The 22,717-nt window shown below is 38.5% G+C and overlaps 2 protein-coding genes across 2 annotated transcripts in view; one reads left to right on the forward strand and one right to left on the reverse strand.

The window, feature by feature from the left end:
* The window catches only part of Trim37 (tripartite motif containing 37), a 121,360-nt gene extending 118,464 nt beyond the window's left edge, over positions 1–2,896 (forward strand). Inside the window, exon 21 of the mRNA XM_023703115.1 lies at positions 2,811–2,896. Coding sequence (XP_023558883.1) covers positions 2,811–2,814 — 4 coding nt within the window. The 3' untranslated portion in view covers positions 2,815–2,896. The remainder of the gene's footprint in view (positions 1–2,810) is intronic.
* Positions 2,897–4,145: 1,249 nt separating this feature from the next.
* Ppm1e (protein phosphatase, Mg2+/Mn2+ dependent 1E) overlaps positions 4,146–22,717 on the reverse strand; it is a 166,407-nt gene continuing 147,835 nt past the window's right edge. The window contains exons 3-7 of the mRNA XM_004643043.2: positions 19,184–19,383; positions 14,795–14,983; positions 11,441–11,584; positions 11,106–11,199; positions 4,146–5,651 (exon numbers count right to left, since the gene is read on the reverse strand). Of these exons, the coding sequence (XP_004643100.1) occupies positions 4,609–5,651; positions 11,106–11,199; positions 11,441–11,584; positions 14,795–14,983; positions 19,184–19,383 (1,670 nt within the window). The 3' untranslated portion in view covers positions 4,146–4,608. The remainder of the gene's footprint in view (positions 5,652–11,105; positions 11,200–11,440; positions 11,585–14,794; positions 14,984–19,183; positions 19,384–22,717) is intronic.

The raw sequence follows: 22,717 nt of genomic DNA on the forward strand, positions 1-22,717 counted from the left end.
CACCCCTAGCCCAAGATAGTGATTTCTAATAATTTGCTATCATTAAATTTGTTAAGTTCAAATGATTTTGGTTCACTTAAATCATATGCTACTGCTTCAGAAAGTAAATACTAAATTTTGAACTAAATACTAAAAGGTCCTTTTTTATATATGAAGTCATGTTAAAAGCTGATTTTAGAGAATTTGGAATTTAAAATCATTGTAATTGTGTGAAGCTAAGAGATCTTAATGGTGAGAACAGATAACACAGTGTATTTAACTAGTTTACCTCCCATTTCTTTAGATGCAGCCATCTTTCATGTCTTCAATACTGTTCTCCACATCCACTTTTCTTGTATTACTCTCTCTAGAGCAGTCCTCCAAAGACTTCCAACCACAGTTCACCTCTTTGCTTTTCAAACTAAACAGGGAAAGTGACCGAAAGGGACAAACTTGAATAGTTGGCTCAAAATTTTAGGAGTGGTAGAGCACTTGCCTTGCATGCATAAACCCTTCCCTGCCCCACAGAAATTCCTAGATAAGGCTAAGAAAACTATCTTTCTTGGGAATTTGTTCTTCCTTTCCCTTTCTGAGAGAATCCACCTAATTTGAAGCAGTAAATAACAGTGTTCTCTTAAAGACAAGGACAAATGGCTATTGGTTTTAAATAGCTGGGTTTTATTAAGATATTGGCAAAATTTCAACATACTCCTTACTTGAATGAACAGCTTAATAAATAAAATATGATTACAACTGAACTCAAAGGTGATCTGTAGAGCGTGTTTGTAAATTGTAAATTGATACATTTACTTGGTAAGAAATGATTCACTTCACTCCCTTCACTCCATAGATAATTCACTGCAGAGAAATATCATGAACAAGAGAAAGCCTGTCTCACCAAAGAGCACCTGGAAAGTTTACAGTGATGTATCTGGGTTGTCTAATACATCAGAGTCAAAACATTGCCTTTTCATAAGCAACTGCTGTGTCAGTCTGGACTCTGCTATCGTATATAATAATTTCTAATTAATACAGTAGACATTAAAATAGATAAAATGCTGCTGGAGGAAGTATCAATTATTCCTTAATATTGTGCCCTTTGTTTGAAAGATGTTTATGATATAATACTGGTGATCATTTTGTTTTGAAAAAAACAATTTTTTCACAGGTCAGAACAGAAGAGTGGGTACTTCTAACAGTGCATGGTTTGTCAAAGGTGAAAACATTCTTGTTTTGTTTTTGCAAATTTATGACTCAAAAATCATCTGAACTTAATAAGGTTGAACAAAATTTATAGTATCCCCTTTTATGGCCTTGCTTACATGAGAATGATCATTGAATGAATAAATTGTTTAAAAAATTTAGATCATTTTCTCACCACCTCACCAAGCCTTTGATGCGGAAGTACTTGAACCACAGCAGTTTTGTTTATAAACACAGAACTCCTCATGCGTCATTTTCATCTGCCCATTGATGTTGCACTTCTTACTGGCACAGTGTTCCAGCAATGGAGTGTGATTGTCCTGAAAATGCAGTGTTGATACTATACCACTATAAATATGGTCAGATTTGACTTAGTGTTGACATTGACATTGTTGACACTGTCCTTGGAAAAGATTTACCTTCAAGGAGTCTCCTAGTTAAATGCAACAGGAACTTTAATTGTATTCTTCAAGGACAATGGATGGCACTTCTAGGTAAAGCAAAGGTATATACACACGTTTCTACCTGTCCTCTGCAGTACAGACCTCATGGGATTAATAGCCCCAGTATTTGGTTCTGTAATGTTGCCTAACCTCAGATGTGGCCCTCAAAAGTACACATCTAGAAAGTGAAAAAGGAAACCTTTGTTAGGGACGGACTCCCTTTGAAACTCACAGTGAATGTACAAGGAGTTTGTAATAACTTCATTTGGTGACTTGAAGTCTGTTTCCCTACTCAATGCTACACTTTCTTGTTTATATTTTACTATTTCCTATTCTAACAAAACTTGGTTAGCAGGCAAACAAATTGATGCAGATCATGTTAAATTGATAAAGGGATACTGCCACTCTTCAAGGATTGAGTGTAGAACTTTCACCACCACTAAATTACACAATGAGTAAAAGTACGAAACACGTAATTCACAGACTATACCTCAGCATTAACAGTTAATATATAATATATACTTTTATATCTGTCTATTTTTACAATCACCAGATACACCATCATTAAATACAAGTTACAATAATATGTAGATACCATTAGTTAAAGGGTTACTTATTGCTTACTTCAGCAAGCAGCAAATTAAGGGCACAGGATTTGAACGGAAGGGAACTACTTTCTATCACCAGTGGCATTAAGATATAACACTGCATTTCACAAAGCACTGCTTTTTATCTAGTTTATAGAACCAAGAGCAGCATATATCAGACCAGTGACCACTACTTTAATATTCTAGAATTTTAAAGGACTTACCTTACAAATGGTACCTAACTACCCTACAAATATGCATGTTGTGAACAAATGTTGCTATTTTTTTTTTACAATATTGAGAGAACTACTTCATTTTCTAGAGAGGTAATAGTATGAAACATGGAGTTAACACTGCTGTATAATCAGATCTACACATCCCATACCCTTAGAAATGGGTCTGTGTTTGTCCCAGTTTCGTCCAACATTTTTCCCCTACTGAAAAAATTTATCACTTGCATCTTCCTTCCTTTCACCTTTATTCTGATCAAAAGCATTACCAACAGACAACTACAGAAAATTTAGTTTTCTTACTTAGCTAAGTGTTTTGAACTAATGTGTACCAATATTCTGCTGCCTTTGTTTTCTTGTTTCCTTAGATAACTTGATTTGAAACTGACACTGCATCGGAAGTATTTTCAGCAAGATCTAGGCTTCAGAAAATGAAAGATGTGAGTGAGGCCCATGTACAGGGCCAAGAATCAAAATGATGAAAAAAGTCTAATACTATAGTTGGAGCCATGTTTACTCTTTCAACTCTGTCACAGGACTTGAGGAAAGAATGACTTCAAAGTCAGGAGAAAAACACTGAAAATCTACTTACATCCAAATTTTTAAAAATAAAATCTGTATGTAGATTAATCAGATCATTGCTAAAGTGAAGCTTTGTTTAAAAATTATTTGATATAGCTATACTGGCACTTGTAATATACTGCAGTCATCTCTATCTTTAAAACTCGGGAATTATAGCCCTGCTTTGTCCAAGGAACTGAAGGTACTTATACTATCATGTAAAAACATGACTAGGCAGTGGGCATCTGTCAGCAAGAGCGCTGAGTGATCAGTGCAGCGGGCCACCTGTGTCCACTGGCTTGGCTGGGCCACGGTCGGCCAGGGAAGGGTGACGTGGAGACATTCATGATTCTCAGAATCGAGGCTGCTTCACTGAATGATAGTTTATTTGCTGTCTTTAGTTGAAGATATGCTTCTGGCTTGAAATGGCAGAAATACCATCAATAAGATGATTTTAAACTATGAAGTATAACTAAATATGAACTAAGTACATGTCCTGCTTCTACAGTCTGAATTTGTCTGTAGCAGGACTCTGGCTTGTCTTCCAATTACAACTGAGCAAACCCGGCGTTTGGTACTCTGCCTTCTCCTTTGCACTTGGCCTTTGGGTTCCCTTGAGGCAGTATTTTTAGTCTCCATCATGCCAATTATTCCATTCCCTTGGGGAAAACAATTTTAAAGAAGTTGAAGCTAGCTAGCATTTTTAATTCTCCAAAACCACTTTTTATGTTACAGTTGTATATGCCCATGCTGTCTCTGAACTTAAAAAAGGTAGAAAATATACAAATACTATTTAACTTTCTTTTATAAATGGCATTTTGATACTTGTATATTTGTACCTGACATCATCTCTATTAAACCAGTTTTCCTGAGATGAAGGTACAGTGAAAAACACGTTAGCATTATAGATTAAAACAGTGATACTCTAAAATGACAAATAATAAAAATTCCACCAAAAGCACCATGACAGGTATGAAACTCCCAAATAACTACAGCCCTAGGAAATATTTTTAAATCAAAAATTGTTCAGTCTTATGTTACAGGAAAAAAAAATCAGTAAATTTTGACTATATCCTGCCTCACAAGTCTGAGATTATGACACCTCTACATTAGCTTTCTACTTCCATTGTTACCTGTTAAAACCCATATGGCTTTTAGTCTTTTACCTACCCAAAAGTGGGGAGAGGGATCTTTCACAGACCCTAAAATCTTGAGAGAGGTTTCCCAACCAAATTCTGCATTGACTTTTTCATAGATATGAGGCACATCAGACCAGATTTCAACACTTTATGTCCTGACTGAAATAACTTCAAGCTTCCACTAGTGACGTGAGGGATGGCGAGTAGGGGTAGAGGGGCAGGTTTAGAGACACATCACAGGGACCAGTTCTATAGTTTTGCTAGTGAAACCGCCAATACTTTTTTTTTTTTTTTTTTTTGAAACACTATTTTGAGTTTCCTAGAGATCTATTTACATTTAAGAATTGAGCCATCCATGGATTCATAATGAAGCACATGTGTTTTAGAAATGTCTACCTTGTTTCTACTCTGATAGTGGTATTTTTAATTGGGGGAGAGCTAGCTAGCCTACTTTAATGAAAAAGTATTATATTTTACAGCTCCTGAAAACATCTGGGCATGGAATATCATTACTTTTTCTGGCCTTCTTCATTGCATTTTCATTGTACCATTTCCAACTATTTTCCCTCCATGGGACAGAACTTCTTACCACCCTATTTTTCTTCCCACTTCGAATAAGTGAGGTCAGACTAAAGCCTATTTTGTGGGAAGGCTCTTTAGCGGAGAGAAATGAATAAAATTTTTGCCGCCTCTTAGAGTAGTAATGGTGTGAATGATACAATCTAGAAACTCTTTTTCCCAGGGATTTGGACTGTTCGTTTTTCAACCCATAACAGACAGGAGACAAAGTCTCCATTCTATATATCTGCTGCCCTGTGGAACCCAAATTAAAAGAAGCAGAAAACTCTTCAGCACCACTCCGTTCAGGCAATGATGATTGAACAGATTTTTCCTCCATCATTAGCTCATTATTAAGATTGGCTTTCTTTGGTGCACCAGGACCAAACATTTCAACTGGTGGCAAAACCTGGGCACTGTGAGGTTTGCTTTCTTCTAATTGTGTGAGATCTAAGTAGCCTGGGTCTTCCAGCACGTTGATTTGGGACCCTGGGCTGAGGCTGGTTCTATCAGTGAATGAATCCACACGCCCATCATAGCCTAGATCGGCTGGTGCTGAACACTGGTGCTGAGGCCAAGGGCGTTTGCATTCTCCATGATTCTCCTTATCCTCCCCACCATCTTCTTGCCCTCCTTGAAAAGAGTTCTCTGTCCAATCTGATTCCTCACTAACATTTACAGCTTTGTTCATGTCCCTCAGGAATACCACAATAACAGTGATGTTATCACTTGACCCAGCATCACGAGCTGATGCCACTAATTTGTGGGCGACCATGCTGCTGTCTCCATTGTTCTCTTTCAAGTGGTCAGATACAACTTTCACTGCCTCATCAGGGTTCACGGTATCGTAGAAGCCATCACAGGCCAGAATGAGGTAGTCTTCTGTCCCATCCAAAACAGTGGAGGCAGAGTCTGCATCCCCACAGATGTATGGCTTATGTTCAGCATCTCCTGTGGAAATCGGAAAGTAGAGAGATAAAGGAAACTTCACATGAATGCTTAGAATGCTTATGCCAAGCCTGGCATGGTGATACAAACTTATAATCCTAACACTGAGAAGCTGAGGCAGGAAGAGTTTATAGCCAATGTCATGACTCTGATTATAATTTCAGATTTAAATTTTTACTTTCTTTGCTAAGCAGCTGTTGTGTCTTAATTCCAGTTAAATAATTTCTAGTCTTTTGGGTAAGTTCTTTGTCTAGCATATACTCTGAAGCTTGTGCCTCTGGCTATCATTTAGGCTTTTCTGAATATCACAAGTAGGGTCAATCTAAATTTGATGCAGGGCCAGGGAGATAGCTCAGTGGAATAGAGATAGCGCTTGCCTGGCAAGTGCAAGGACCTGAGTTCAATCCCCGGTTCTGGGGAAAAAAAAAATTGTTGCTGTACACTAAAAATTCAGCCCTATATAGTGGTTACATTTAACTGAAATGAGTACAAATCCACTTTTAAAAAAGTTCTGATCATTCTCTTCATTAAACCATTTTTGTTCTATCTTTATTTAGAAATCAGTAAGCACTCATTCATATTTATTTCTCAATAAAAAAAAAATAGAAATCAGTAAGTAGCTTCATAGTGCAAGCACAGAGAAAGGTTTACATTACTAAGGATTTTAAAGTATGAGTGCAAGTCCCTCAGGCCCAGAAAACCCCAGTCGTTTATCCAGGGCTTTGTGTAGGGAATTAAAATGCAGGTCTCTTGGGCCCTAATCTTGGCTTTTTTTTTAAATGCTGCTTTATTTTAACTTCTAGAGACAAAAGATATATGACCATTTTTTTCTTGTCTTTAGAAACTATGGCCATGCTCTTGATTTCTTCCTATGTCTCTGATTAATGCCCCCTTCTATCCTTACAGTTTATCCACTCACTTATTAACAACTGTGAGAACACCCAAGGCCCTCCCAGGCCTTTCTCTTCTTGCTTAGTTCATTTGCTAACAGAATCACATTTGAGTTGGGTTTTGAAGTATTAAGTTATCCCCAGGGAGAGGTCCTTCAGCATAAAAGAGGCTCCTGTTAGGGAGTGGTGTATAATACAAACTGGAGACCAGGCCCACGCTGAGGTAGGTTTCTGTCACCAACTGCTGAGATAATCAATCACCTGCAGTGCCTTTGGAACTTTCAGATCCCGAACACTACGGAGTATATTCATTGTTTGTTTTCATAATTTTCCTTTAAGTATCTGAAGAGAACCTAGCTGGTAGTGGTTAAGGACACTGGCACTGCTGTGACCTCTAAATCCTACCTTGTTACCTGTACAACTGTTATTAGGTATTGTCCTTTTCATTGCACTAAAAAGAATTTTTTGACTAGGAGAAGATAAGAGGAAGATAAACTAATTTAAGTTACACGGCTATACAGTCATTGTTTCTGTTACCTGTTCTAGGTTCTCTTTTGCCCAAGAAAGAATTTTTTCCAATATTTCACACCCATTTAATTCTCAAGCCTGGAAGGTTCAACAGGACCCCCAAGGATCACTCTCTAGAACCAATGTGGGCAACATGAGCTACCTGTGCAGCAGGTTGTTGTGACTGTTTATCAGAAAAGACCAAAAAAAAAACAAAAAACCAAAACATGAGGTATGATGGTTCACACCTGTAATCCTCATACTTGGGAGGCTGGGACAGGAGGATCTCTGTGAGTTCAAGGCTGGCCTAAGCTACATAGTGACTTCAAGGCCACCCAGAACTGCATAGTGAGACCTTATCTTAAAAACAAAACAGTTCCTCAATAGAATGAGTTATGTTAGTGTCGGTAAGGTTCAAGATAGTAGTCTTGTGACCCTTTAAGTCTTCAGCTCTACTCCTATTCTCAAATGTGTAACTCTGCTCCATCCTCTACTTAGCTAGGCTGTCTTTCATTCATGCACGGTTTCTTATAACCGTCAAAACCGTCTTCCTCAAGCATGGTCCTGATCTCATGAAGTTCACTTCTTTACTATGATGCCTCCCAGTACCCTGTTAGAGCTAATTAAAACTTCCAATCATGGGACTGTATCCTCCACCAATCCACTTAACTTCCCCTACTCTACCTGACTGAATTGTCATTATTGGTTTAATTCCACCTCTAAAAATAAATGTGATCTGAGTCATACTGTTCCCAAAAGTCTTGTTTTAGTGCTACAATTAAAAGACTACTGCAACTGTTAGTTTGGAACAGAACATACTAAGATTTGCACAGAGAAAATGCTGCCAAAATTCTGGCTTTTCACCTGCTCTGCTGTTGGTGTCAAATTCATGACATTTCGCCCCCAAATTTGGTAGGAGGGCATGAATATCCATTTCATGGTAGAAATGGCAACATCCTTGTGTCTTCAGCCTCCTCTCTCCATATGCCAGGAAACATTATGCTCTGTCAACTTTGGATCATGAATCTGAAGGGCTTATGCAGAGAAACAATCAAAAAGCTTTTCATCTGCAAAGCTTTATCATTTATTGAATGTCCTTCATTCTTACACTGCCCTCAATTTATTTTCATTTTTATGTATGGAGATTCACCAAATCCACTGCCATTTTCCCAAGTCAGAAGTGTCTCTTCCTTTTTTAAAGCCACCCTGTGCTGTCGGTCTTCCTACTTCTCAGCTATGCTCTCATTTTCAGTTTTCCCTCTAATCACTGTCTTTTTCCTATAAACACACTCATCTAAAATTTCCTCATACTGAACACAGAAGCAGTGAAAGCAACCTTTTCCAAAATCATCTTTTTCCTCAAGTCATCACACTATTTCCTTTCTCCCTTTCACAATCAGACTGCCCAGGAAAGTCAATCTATGTTTGTTCCTGGGTTCCTGCCTTCTTCTTCACCTTGTTGTTTTCTATAACCTAATTAGTAGGTTTTCAAACCTCTCAATCTAAAATATTTCCCTGTACCAAATTCATAAAATGAAAGAAAAAAAAAGTTCTTGAAATATTTGGTTATCTTCACTTGTACTGAAAAATTTCCAAGACAAATTGCCTCTTAAATAAAACACTAATGTATTTTATTTATCCATTAAAAGATATTTCTAGTATCGTCAATTATTTCCTAATATTTAAATTCTATGGTCTTTTACACTCTTTACTCTCTTGTCCTCTGGAGCACTGAACACTGTTGGCTCTTTGCTCCTATAAAGCCTTTCTATGAGCATAATGTCCCGCTTCCCAACCTCTAATTGTTTCTTGATTTTCTTTGCTTAAATAATTCACTTAGTAACATTGTGTGCTAAGAATGTGCTGGATATGGCTGTATGTATGATGCGTGCTATATACCACTTACTATAAAGTGAGGTGCTGTGATTACGCCACAAAGGAACAAGTAGACACTGAGAAGTGAAGTAAATTTACTAAGGCCTGCCGCTTGTCAAGTATAAATCCCAGTCTGTCCACAGTAGTATTCTCCCTAAAGTAATGAGCCAGTGGCACTTTCACAAAACACACATAACCTATGCCTGTGTTTTTGCTTCATAGTCAGCTAGCAACATTGCCAAGACAGAGTGAGTTCTCAAACCTCTGTCTCCAACCTAGAACTCTGAGCTAAGCTCCAGGTCTGTATTTCCAACTACACATTCTCTTCCAGGTCATCCCATAGATACCCAGAATATAAAATGTGTCCCAACAATTCATTATCTGTCCTCCCCACCCCAAACTGCTACTGCTTTATTACACATGTTTTATCTTTCCAGTGACAGGTCAAAAACCTGGAAGTTTGCTTTCTCCTTTCCTACAAACCTTTCTGTCTCATCAGTTATACCCTCTTCCAGATCCCTCTTTATCCATTCCCATATTCCCAGCCTCCTGAATGATCTCTCAACTGGGTGCTTTGTAGTCTAGCCCACCTTCTGTGCTGTATCTCCAAGTATCTCTAAATACAACCTGACTGTGGCTCTTCTGCCTATTTACATGGTAAAGTCCAGCCAACTTAGCCTCGAATGTGAAAGCTTTCACAGGCTGGTACAAGCACTGTTAGTCTAGCGTTCACGCTCACTCTAGCTTCCTCTGTCACTATTCCTAACATGCCGCAGCCTTTCCAACTCCCATGTATTTATATTCCTTTATGTAACTGGGATTTCCTTTCCTCAAAAGCCACTTCCTTTATACGCAGCTAACCTTATTCTTAGTTTGACTTTTGCAAGGACATTCTGCTTTAGTTTCACCTTGCGTTCTATTTTTAGAACCAAGAAAAGAGGTATCCTCTAGTAAGTTTCTGTTCTAAAACAAGCATTAAAGGTAAGCCTGTCTTCTGACAGAGGTGAGATCAAGAAAAGGAGGTCTTCAGTTAGAGTTGTCAAAAATAATTCTATATAGGAATATGTTTTAGAAATGAGAAATTCCCCCTCTTTGGCCCTATTCCAGAGTTCCTGTTAATGCCCTCAGTGTAAGGTAAAGCTATCAGTTCTTTAAGAGGTGTATGTGGATTCGCTTAGCTGTCTCTCTTTGGGCCTTCTACTGCTCATATTTGGGCCACTTCACAGCTTGCCAGCACCTCCCCAAAGAGTGGGAAGAACTCAGATCAGTAGGGACAGAAAATCAGTCTTTTCAAAAGATTTTCTTACTGTTACAGAATTTTTTGGTAATAATAAACTAAATTTGGACATTAGATGTGAACTCTTATCCATGCTAACCCTAGGTCCATTACTCCATTTCTTCAGGGAGGCAAAGAATAAGAATTACGTACACGTTCATATCACTTATGAAGACAGACATTGCTTTATTCTTTTAAAAACCAGAAAGTAAAGGCAAATAACAAAACATAAAATAAACACCCAGACCCCAAAGCAAGCCAAAAACAAATAGCTCCATTCTTTAAACCTACACCTTGCATTTTTCCAAACAACTATTTAATCTCTGTTTTAGATAGTTTTACTTTCACTTTCTTTTGAAAATTTTAAATCCTAAGAAAACTGGTTCTTTAAAGCCCCAGTTATCTGACCAATTATTGTAGTCTACTTCTGAAAAAGTTTCCATATTAAAAAGTACAGTGATCCCTATGAATTTTGTTATTTACATCATTTTTGAAACTCATTTAAATTATATAAAGATTTTTTAAACTATGGAAAAATATGAGAACTTTCCATTCTCTGGAAAATAGTAATTCAAGTCAAATACCACCAAAAATGTGATGAAATGAGGATTGTTATGGTTTAAGGAGATTTGTATACTAATAATTAAAAACTTCTAAAAAAAAGTATTTAAAAAAGTATATATGAACTAGTAAACTTGGCATTTCTTGTTATGGCTCCTTGTATAATGGAATTTAAGTGTATAAATAAGTATCATTAAATAAGTAAAAAGGCATTATTCAGTTTGAAACATATAAACATTCTGATACTATAACTCATTGTCTTAGGTTCCTATGTTTCAGAGTTAATGTGAGACAGTGTGTTTTAGAAGAATACAGTTTGGAGAAACAAAATTAATTTGTTTTTCCTACCTATAGCTCTGGAGACTGACAGACTTCCATTGACCCTCCAGGCACCAAACCAGACTACACAACCTCCAAGGGCCTCAATTCGCTGCTTTTCATCCTAAACAGCGATGCAATAAAAAGAAGCAAATAACTGGATTCAAGATTCATTCTACTTTAGCAATTAACAACAACAGATAAAATACTCATCAGCTTCCCAAAAAGGTTCTCTGTATTATTTCTTTGGAAGGTGAGCACAGTTGCTGAGATTAATGGCAATAATTGAATCCTAAGTAATCAACTAGAAAGCTTCCTTTAGACGTGTTTAATAGGAAAAAAAACAAAAAAAACACCATACTTACCTCTCTGTCTGGTTTGTGTGGTTTCATTAATTCAACAGCTTGGCCCTTTCTCACGAGCATAACTTGAGAATCGCCCACCCAGGCCACGTGTAGCATGTTGCCTCGGATAAAAGTCACTACTCCTGTGGTCCCGCATCTTAAGCTCTGAAAATAGTTCAAGTAATATCAGGGTGAATGAAAGTAACTAGACAGGGGCTGGCGAGATGGCTCAGTGGTCTAAAGCACCTACATGGAACAAGCTTGGCAAAGCACAGGGACCACAGTTCGATCCCCCAGCACCACATGCCAGCCAGCCTCGCCCCCTGGTGGGCTGAGCTGGACACACACACACACACACACACACACACACACACACACACACTAAATAAATGTTAAAAAAAAAGAAAAAGTAACTAGACAGCAAAATCTCATTGAGAAGCCATTTGTAATAGGTGCTTTTCATTTGGGACACAGACTATATAAGGTGTGATCAAAATATATGGTGAACATTTGCATTTTTGAGTTTACAATAGAAGACACATGGCCGCTAACTGCCCCCCACAAAAAAATTCCCCCATGCTTCAGAAACATCCCAGCATTCTTCCACTTTCTGAAGCAGCTGAGGAGGTCCTCTTTTGTGAGTATCTTTATGGTGAAGGCTGCTGTGGCGAGCTATCCAAGAACAAAGCAGGTTTATAGAACATTACTGTGTGTCCTCACCCACCTTATTCACCAGATCTGGTGCCATCTAACTTTTGGTTCTTTCCCAATGTCAAAATGACCATGAAAGATAAACATTTTGAATCAAGTCTTAGGACATTGAGGCAGCCACAGCAAAACAACTAAGGACATACATAAAAGAAAACTTCCAGAACTACTGTAGAAATGGCAGAAATGATGGGATAAATGCATTTCAAGCCAGGGGCTGGGAGGTAGCACTTGAGGGGAGTTAAGAGTAGTGTGTGCTGCTGTCGTTTGATTAATTGTTTTGGGGACGGTTTTGCTAGGTAGCCCTGGCTGGTTTTGAACCCAGAGTGATCCTCCTGGCTCAGCCTCTTCAGTGCTGGGATTACAGGCATAAGCCACCACACCCAATCTACTGTTTATAATTTTTAAAAACTTTAATATTTACTCACTGCATTTTTATCATATTTCATGTGAACACAGTTTCACAAGTAGCAATTTTGTGTTTCTCAGCATAGCCTTATATGTATGTACATAAATCCATCTGATCTGTGATATATGACAGGGATGATTATTCCATTTTAAATACAGAATTTAAAATCTGGCAGGTTATATGACTTGCCTTAGGGCAAGTAACTGATTATACAAAATAGAACCAAAATTCTGTTGCCTTTCATGTCATTGCTAAATCCAATAACTCAATCCTTAAAGATTTTCACATTCTAGTCTCTGTTTCATTACTGACCTGCTGTGTTCAGTGAGATGTCCTAAACATACAAAATAATATACAAAATATTTACCTGGTATATAACAAAAGTTCCCAAGATAAGAGGTCAAGAGATAGCATACATTTCTGGAAGTTCTAAGATGCTTATATCTTTAAAAATAATAATACATTCCCTACAATATTTTTAGAAATCTTTGCTTTTGGAACATTGCATAAATAACTAACATCCTGGAATTTCACTGCAATAGCTATCACAGTACTTAAAGCTCTTGATCATACTATGCTGAAATGACATCTCTATTTGACATGAGTCACCACCAAATGAGCATGACTTTCTGTTACTAAGGACCTGGCCTAAATTAGAACCAGTGCATCAGGGGTGGTAAAGGGCCTCTTGTATCCAATAAGAAAAACAACTTCTCATTCCCTATATAGGGAAAGTTTGTTATAAATCTTCACCCACCAATAAAATATCTTCCCACACAGAATTTTCAAAAACTCAGCCCTCTGGAACACACGATAAAGACACTGCAGTGCATATGCCCTGGAGAACAGGAGGCAGGGCTGCTTCCCAACAGGAATAGCTTCTTTTCCCCAGCAGTTAGCAGCACACGGAAGCACAAGAAGGAGCAAAGTGACTGCTGAGACAAACCTGAATTATTGAAGGGAACTGTTGGCAGAACTGAGAGACACCAAGACCCTGACAAAACACATGAGCCACAATTGTGAGGAGACAAAGGAATAGGAATAAACTACAGGATGAAAAAAATGATTCCCTTTCACAGTGGTGATTCAGGGGCCCTCGGGTTAGAACTTGAGAGCTAGCAGCTTCAAGAAAGAGATCCAAGTGGAATACTGATGCTCAAGAGATTGCAAGGGTCTCGAGTCAAGAGTTGTATTTTATTTTCTAACCCCACTTCAATATGTAGTGGTTAACTTAAAGAATATTAAGCTAACGTTGGGGTTGGAGTACAGATAACATAATATTTCTCTCAGTACCAAATACTTTTGAATAACTGTTTCATTAATTCTGAGCCTTCCTACTGCTAATCCATCAAAGAAATGGATTAAGTAATTACCCAGATCTGTCTATTTATTTATTTATTGGCACCAGGAATCAAACTCAAGATTTCTCGATTGCCAGTCAGGTGCTGTGCCACTGAGCCATATCCTCAACCCTCCAACTACATTTTAAAGCCATGTAGCAGTATTATTTTTTTCTATCTAATTTTGTACTTTTAGAAATTAAAATTTTTTTCTATTGTCTTCAGTTAAAAATCCAGTATATGCCAATGCCCAGAATGATAGTGAATTTTTTTTTAAGTTTTAGATCTTATTACAGGGCCCCTGAATTTCATTCAGAGTAAAACCACTTAGATCTGATTAACCTTTGCAATCTAATATGAGTTCTTCCTTTTCTTCCTGTTAAGTGAAAAATCAGGGATCATCTAAGGATTTACCCTCCCCAAGGAAATTTTCCCTCAAGAGACACAGAGCAAACACTGCCTACCCATTTAGAACCAAATGTATGGAAGTAATCCCAGTTTCTGTTTCTTTTTTAAAACCATTGTTTTTGTTTTATATTCACTATATCCAGATCTTGTCAGCAAGAGGTACTCAGAGACACGGTCCTGCTGTGAACCTGACAAGCAATAAGGAATAAAAGAAAGATAAAACTCACCTTCCAAACCCAGCAGTGATTATATAAATGAATCTAGAAAATCATAGCTTCTGAGTGCCTATATGGTACATCATTGTACCCCTCTACAACAATTCCTGAAGAGGGAATTAGATTTAGAACTATAATAGAATCCAACACTCTGGGTAAAAAAAAAAAAAGAGAGAACAGTTTGGATAATGCCTGCCCAGAAAGAAAAAGGTTCAAAAGATCCTTTCAGCTACATTAGAGCCAGGTGAACCCCGCTACTGCACCTACAGCCAGAATGGAAGAAAAAGTGGCCTACCTCTCTGGCTGCCTTCTGCACAAAGCGCTCATCAGTGACCCGGAAGGCCCGGCACAGAGCCTCAGCGGGATCATGGGGGAACATCTCCTGGCGTACTAAGTTAACATGTAAGTGAATGGAAGCATAGATGGCGGCATCCACTCCCCCATGGCCATCAAACACTGCAAAGTAAGCTTGTTCTTCTTGGTCCTGTCAATACAAACATAACAGTTAAGAGGTTGGGTATAATTTGATTCAAATGAACCAGTTCCCTGAAGATATTGGTGCCCATCCTCCTCTTCTATTGCATTTGTCACTCAGATAATGAGACTGTGTTTCCCTTTTCTAACATGCCTGATCAATGCTGAAATACCTGCATATTAGGGCATCTGTATTTACACACGGAGCACTGGAACACATCATGCCCAATTAGCTCAGGCTGAAGTGTCCTCTCTTTGAAAGTAGTTGTCCTGTGCCATGGAAACCACCCACATGAATTTGCTTCAAAATTGCTGTTACAGGTGGGGGAAGGAGAGGAAAGAAGGGGTATGAGGTAGAATTGAGAACTTTTTAGAATGCCAGAGAACAATATGAAATAATTGGCCTTCCAGTACAAGGCAAATTGTGTTCAGGTTGTTTAAAATAGATTTTAAAAAAACCAAACAGTTCTAAAGTGTAATACCATCTTTATAAATCATTCATGGTCACATTGAATTCTTACCATAAATAGCAGTCTCTAAAGTAGGTAACCAAACTTGAACCACATTAGACATCCAGAGGCCTTGTGTGACTCTCACCTCTGTTTCACCCCATGACTAAATCAAGATTGACTTTCACACTTTCTCATAAAGGCCACCTGCCAGAGGAAGGACTTCCAATCTTTTGCTTCCCCTTGAAAAGCCTCGTCATAAGTTTATACTTCAACCACTAAACACACAGTATACTTCTTCACCTTTGGGTCAAGTGTTTCAATCTCAGATCTGTCTTACCTAGGGGATCCATAACTCAAGTCTTACAGAGTCCTGAGCTCCCTTTAGGCAACAGTAAGTAATGATTCTCATTTTCATGTGTTCATTTTGCTTAGGCTTCTGGGAGCCACAGAGTTCAGGTCCTGTCACTGATTTTTTGTTTGATTATTTTTGTGGTGCTGGAGATCGATCCCAGGGCCTTATGCATGCAAGGCAAGAGCTCTACCACTGAGCCACATCCCCAGCCCACTGTCACTGATTCTTTTTTTTTTTTTTTTTTTCAGAACCAGGGATTGAACGCAGGCCCTTGTGCTTGCCAGGGAAGTGCTTATTCCACTGAGCCATCTCCCTGGCCCTTGTCACTGATTCTTTTTTTATTTTTTGGTGGAACCAGGGATGGAACTTAGGCCCTTGTGCTTGCCAGGCAAGTGCTTATTCTACTGAGCCATCTCCCCGGCCCTTGTCAGTGATTCTTGAAAATATATTTTCTCTTGTTTCTCTGGGTTGGTGGAGACAAGTTGCTATCTCATGGTGGTTTGAGAATATTGAAACAGTTGCAATTGAAACCGTACCACCTATAATGCTATTGAAGACTAATTTACTAAAGGAACTGTCTGCAAGTAATTCTGACATGTAGAATTTCGACCTGGACTCAAACAGTATTCATTATTTTATTTTATTTTTTATGCCTTTAGTACAGGGTCTACAGGGTCTCACTGCACAGATCAGACTCGTAGTGATCCTCCTGTTTTCAGCCTCTCAAGGGCTGGGATTCCAGGCATGTGCCACCACGCCCATCTCAGCTGCCCAGGGGGCGGGGCCGGCGGGGCAGCCTGGGAATCAGACCCGGTTCCCTGAAGGTTCTTTAGTCCACTGAGCTATCTGGCTGATCTGCAGTATTTTTATTTTTATTTATTTATTTTTTTGCGGTACCAGGGATTGAACTCAGGATCCTGTGTTTGCCAGGCAGGTGCTTTATTCTACTGAGCTATCTCCCCAGCCCTGGAAAGTTTTTTTTTTTTTGAGGTTTTTTTTTTTCCTGCAGTATTTATTTTTAAACAACTAAGTTTAATATCAGAAGCAGCAAAAGAGGGCCAAGTAGATTTTTTAAAGGGTTGCTTTTCTTAAAAAAAGAAAAAAAGTATTGTTTTCCCTATAACAATGTATAATTTATAAAAATAAAAAACATAAAAGAATATCACCTATAACCCATACCATCCATAGATAACCATGAAATTATAATACCTGTCTTGTTTTTTGTTTTTCTAGTGTTTGGGAATAAACCCAGGACCTTGTGTGTGCTAGGCAAACTTACTCAACCACTGAACTAAACCCATATATATATATATATATATATATATATATTAAAATAAAATTAAGATCATAGCATACATAAACTTTATGTCCTACTTTTTTCAATTATTAGCATTTCCCTGTCACTAAGTATTGTTCAATTACGTTATTTTTAAAGGCTTATAATATATATTTTATGAATACATGTTATCGTTTCCTTTAACGAGTTAGGTCATTTTATTTTTTAGTTGTTGTACCAGGAATTGAACTCAGGACCTTGTGCTTGTGCTTGCCAGATGGCCACTGGGCTATCTCCCAGGCCTCCAGATGTTTTATTAACAAAATTGTATAAGACTTTATGGAACACTTGCTACATTTCTGTTTGTTGGTTTGATACAGGGTCTTCATGTGGAGTCCAGGGGGCCTTAAACTCACTATTTAGCCCAGGTTTGCCTCAAACTTGTGGCAATCCTCTTACCTTAGCCTCCCGAGTACTAGCTTGACGGTGTGCCACCTCACCCAGCTCTTTTTTCCTTTTTTTTTTTTGTGAACCAGACTCACTATGAGTATGAACTAGGCAGCTCAGACTCATAGTGAGCCTTCTGATTTCAGCCTCCCCAGTGCTGGGATTTTATAGGTGTACGCCACCACGCCCAGACTCAGGAGCCCAGATTCAGTGCCCAGGGGCGGGGCTGCCACAGCATTTGGTGCCAGGGATCAAACCCTGGTCCCTGTGCTTACCTAAGTAGGCGCTTAGTCCGCTGAGTTATCTCACCACCCACAGCACTTTTTTCTTAAGAATTAAAATATCAGAGCAAAAGGTATGAACATTTACAAAACTTCTAAATATTCCTCACTAAAAGGAATGAAAATTCACAAACGTAAATATTTGTTGCTAAATTCTCTAATGTACTCCTTTATGAGTTAGGCCTCTGGGCTAATTTTTTTTTTACTTTATTAAAATATTGAGTTTATTTCACATGTATATTTTTGTCTCCCCATCTTCTCCATGTCTGACCACCACTATGGCTCTATCTTATCATAAAATTCCATACATACTTTTAAAACCAACTAGAGGGTGGAGTTCTATCTTTAAAAACTAAACAGGCATTTCAGACAACACATTCTTGGCAGTGGGACCTGGACAGCATTTAATTTGAAGGCAAACTAAAAACCAAGTTAAGCTAGCAATAAAGCCCTCAAATCTTAGTATATCAAATAAGTGAATCAGTACAAGGTTGGTTGTCACGTAGCCTTTGAGTTAGCTTTGCATGGGCATGGTGTTGGAAACAAAGATATCAGGTAGTATTTTTATAGGCACCAATTACCAACCTATCATCACTGATTAAACCTTGACAGCTAAAAGTTAAATTCAGCTGCTACATTAAGGAAATATTGTGATTTGTATAAATTGCTACATTGTAATTTTTAAGTTATGGACTTCAGTGAAGAGGCAAGTGACAGGTGAAGGAAACAAACCTACCTCTGTTTGCATGAACATAATACATTTAATAGAAAAGGAAAGGAAGATATCAAGAAAATGGTTATTAAGCTGACAAGGCTTATATGGATCCAATTTGTCAGTCACAAAGATTCATAGAAATATAATTCCAACCACTTTCCTGTCATAGGCACCAAAATTTTAAAATCACATGAAATTAAAAAAAAAACTGTTTCAGCCTTAAATGTATTCTTTTTATGTTTGTGTTTTGTGATGTAGGGTCTTAATAAACACCATTTAATTATACTATAGAAATACTTTCCTTTACAAAACAGTCTTTTTGAAATCTAACAGTTCATTGCTTATATGTTTATAGAACAGCTCTAAAAGCTTTTACAAAAAACTCGTTCTCGTGCTTTCATGGAAGAGAACGGAGTATCTGGGTGACAGAGATGTTTACATTTGCAATTTTGAAACTTATGAACCTATTAAAATAACATAATGGTCCCAGTTTTTTATCTGAACTTACTCAAAATAACATCAAATAGTTCTTTTTCTGTAGTCTAATACAAGCAAATTTGTGCCACTGTGCACTCAGCCCTTCGGTAACTTATTCAGGATGCTATTAGAAATACGTAGCTGTCCTTTTCAAGCAGGACAGTGAAAGTGTGTGTTAAATTTCATCGGCTCTCCAGAAGTGCCCTTTACCTCTAGGTTGAAGAGCATATTAAAGTCAGGAATGCAGACATGTTTGTCCTCCATTTTCCTGCGCATGTTTTTGATGGCATGGATTGATGTCTCATAATAAAGCTGGGGTCTCCTGCGGAGAGGGAAGTCTTTCACCCAGCTGCAGCAAATCTCGTGCAGTTTGCTGAAGACAGAACGGGCCAATTTCACTGTCTCAATCTCTGTGAAAGAAACACAGAAACCCCCAATAAAGAGCCTTGTAAAACTGCTTTTCACTCGCCTCCTTAGTAAAGACAGAAGTAGGTCACCTTACTCAAGTTCCTCCCCAAAAGAAGAAATTTGCCCTCCTCAAGAAAAATGAAATGCTGCTTCTAAAGAGAGAAAATGACAGCCTCTCTAGTAGAAAATTATCATCCCCAGTTGCCATAAAGATACCCTTATGTCATGAGGAGAAAACCTCGGGCCAGGACCAGACCTAACCCAAGGTTTGCTGTCCTCAGACTGGAGAAGTGCTCTGGGACCTGCTGGAGAGTTCGAAGCTCCTGTTCCTTTTCCCTTTTCAGTTACTGTCCAGAGGGCCAAGTTGACTAGGCTTAGCAGAATGAAAGATGAAGGAACACCAGTTATCTAGCTAATTGGAATTACAAAAGGCCTATGAAAACAGCTTATGAACTACAGGAATGTTTACCTTGATTATCACTTGTGTGTGTCCCTTCTTTTTGTTTCTTTCTTTCTTTTTTTTTTTTTTTTTGGTGGAATCAGGGATTGAACTCAGGCCCTTGCACTTGCCACGCAAGCATTTATTCCACTGAGCATTTCCCACCCCCCTTCCTTCTTTCTTTCTGACCTCTTCTTTTACAGTTTCCTAACTTTTCTTTCTCCTCTAAATGATCATCATTTGGAACTGAGTTGCATGTTTTCTATTTGATGTATTTATTAAGGCTTTAGATAACAGATTAGCCAATATGTTAACTAATAAGTTAAAATTTTTATATTTCTCTATGAAAAAATTAAATTCTTTGTGTGCTACTCTAGATTTAAAAAAAAAAAAAAAGATAGCAATTAAAGAAGCCATAGTAACAGGATTCTTCACCACACGAGTATTATTTATTAGACCCCTCTGAGGGCGCACAGTCTGGCTGGTTTCTGAGGCAGATCTGCACCCCTCAACAGACACAGCAGTGTATAGGCCTCTTAAGCAACACTGGGCTGAGGAAGAGATTCTACTTAAGTTGTCACGTTGGAAGTACTGAAATAACCCTAGGAAGGTAAGGTTTACTGAGGCCAGTGTTTTAGAGGCTCCTCCTGCATTTCAGGTTAAAAAGAAAAAACTCAAAAAATTGTTTTACTTTGCTAAGTCAGATATAGCTTGACAGCCTGAGAAAATATGTGCCAGATGGGCATGGCTACAGATGCCTCCTCCAATCAAGAACACAGCTCCAAAGAAGAGAGACTATATGTTCCTGAACAGCCCGGGAACTTGGACACTCAGTTTTTATTTCCTGTCCTGTCTTTGCCTTAAATCTGTGACTACATTTACCTGTTTCTTATGCAGAATTCTCTTTTAAATGACTATATAAGAAAGCCGATCACAAGTTTTCTTTCTTTCCTTGATAACACAGTACAGGGTGGTAAATCCTGTTGAATGGCTTTGTCCCCATTAATTTTATGTAACTGAAATCAAGGGGACACTTGAATGAGAAATGAAGCTTAAAGAACAGATTCAGCCCCAGGTATATATAAGAAGAAAATAGCTCAGCTGAGACTACTGGGTTGTCTAACCCAGTCTTTCAGCTGTTTTGAGCCCCAGTTACCACAGGCTTTGTTTTGTCAGCGCTAAGGCATGAATCCAGAGCCTCATGCATACCAATGAACTACACCCCAGCCTAGAGACTTTCTTCATCCTACAGTCACCTACTTGAACCACTGTACCCAACTTGGTGTCTGCAGCAGGGGAGGCTCCGGAATGCACCCCCTCAGATGTGTCTGCATTTGACTCCTCACATCTGAAGATTACAAAACAAGTGAATTCAGAAACTCTGAGGGAGAATCAGATGCGGAGGGGAGGAAGCTGATATTAACAGGATAGTTTCCAGATTCCCAGATAATAATGTAAACCATTATATCATTTTTGGCTTATGTATTATCCTTACTATAGAGACCTGCACCATCCAAGAAGATAGCTACTGCCTACCACCAGATATAATAAATTAAATAAATTTCAAGTTCAGCTTGTGGATCACATTACCTGTATCTCAGTGGTTACCACACAGAGCGACACACTTAGGGAACATTTACATTGCTGCACAGTTTGCTGGACAGAGCCGACAGCCATTAGGTTGGTCCGGAGAACCAGTACCAGTGTCCTCCAAAAGATCTTTCTGAATTCCCTCTCTCATTCGTTTCCTTGTGCCCCCACTTTTGTTCACTGCATCTATTGTGACAACCACATTTTGTAACATGAGTGTTTGCTGTATTCTGTGTCTAGAATAGCTCATAAATAGACAAAATCATTTTTCTCTTTTTTCTCCTTTCTCTATACCTTGCAGAGCTGGGCATGGGACCCAGGTCTATGAGCAAACAGGCTAGGCCAGTCCTCTACCACTGAGCCCCACTCCCAGCCCAAGTTTTTCTTATTTTTTTGATATGGGCCTCTCTGCAGTGTTCAGGATGCCCTCAAACCTGCTTCAGCATTGTACTGTTTAGACAGGATTACAGGAACACACCATCACACATTTTTCTTCATGTTTCCTGATCATTTTACACACTTGTTTTCAATCAAAACTTTGCTTTAATGTGTTATTTGCTATCTAGAAAACTACTTTTTTAAAAAAGTAGTTTTAAAGGCAGGTGTGATTCCGATCCAACCAACCAGCTAGAGAATCCCATTCCTCTGTCACAGTGAATGGGTCAGCAATGGAAAACTCTCCACATTTGGCCAACTGGAATGAATCCTGGGAGTGATATAAGGAAGAGCAACTGAGAAGAGCTACCTTGTTCTGCTCGATTTGAATTTGGGCAAATGAGGGCCTCAGGCTCCTAGCAGTCATCTCGTCATCACACCAAGCCTGGCAATCAAATTGAATGAAAGCCAGTACAGCTGAGCATTGTAGAAATGCCAGCATTTCAAGGTAGCTGTGTGGCCCTTACCTCAGAGGGTTGCCAGTTAAATCCTTTTTTGTTTTGGGGGATTTGTTTTTGGTTTTTGTTTTATCTATCTGAGACAGGGTTTTACTATGCAATTCAGGCTGGCCAGCAATCCTCCTACCTCAGCCTCCCCAAGTGCTGGGATTCCAGCAAATCATGTTTTGCTGAAGCCAAATTGAGCTGTGTTTATGATCACTTGTAGATACATGAAACACTCAGAAGTATACATGGTAGCCTTTTTTCTTTCTTTCTTTCTTTCTTTCTTTCTTTCTTTCTTTCCTTTTTTTGATTGGGAGGTGTTATGGTTTGTGTATGTATAGTTGTCCCCACAAAGCCTCACCCAGTCTTGGGGCAGCTTCTGGAGTTTGTGATTGATTATTGTGGGTGAGGATGCTGCACTTGCCCTGG

Source organism: Octodon degus, unplaced genomic scaffold (genome assembly GCF_000260255.1).
Source record: "Octodon degus isolate 3935 unplaced genomic scaffold, OctDeg1.0 scaffold00164, whole genome shotgun sequence".
In the NCBI taxonomy this organism is placed as follows: domain Eukaryota; kingdom Metazoa; phylum Chordata; class Mammalia; order Rodentia; family Octodontidae; genus Octodon; species Octodon degus.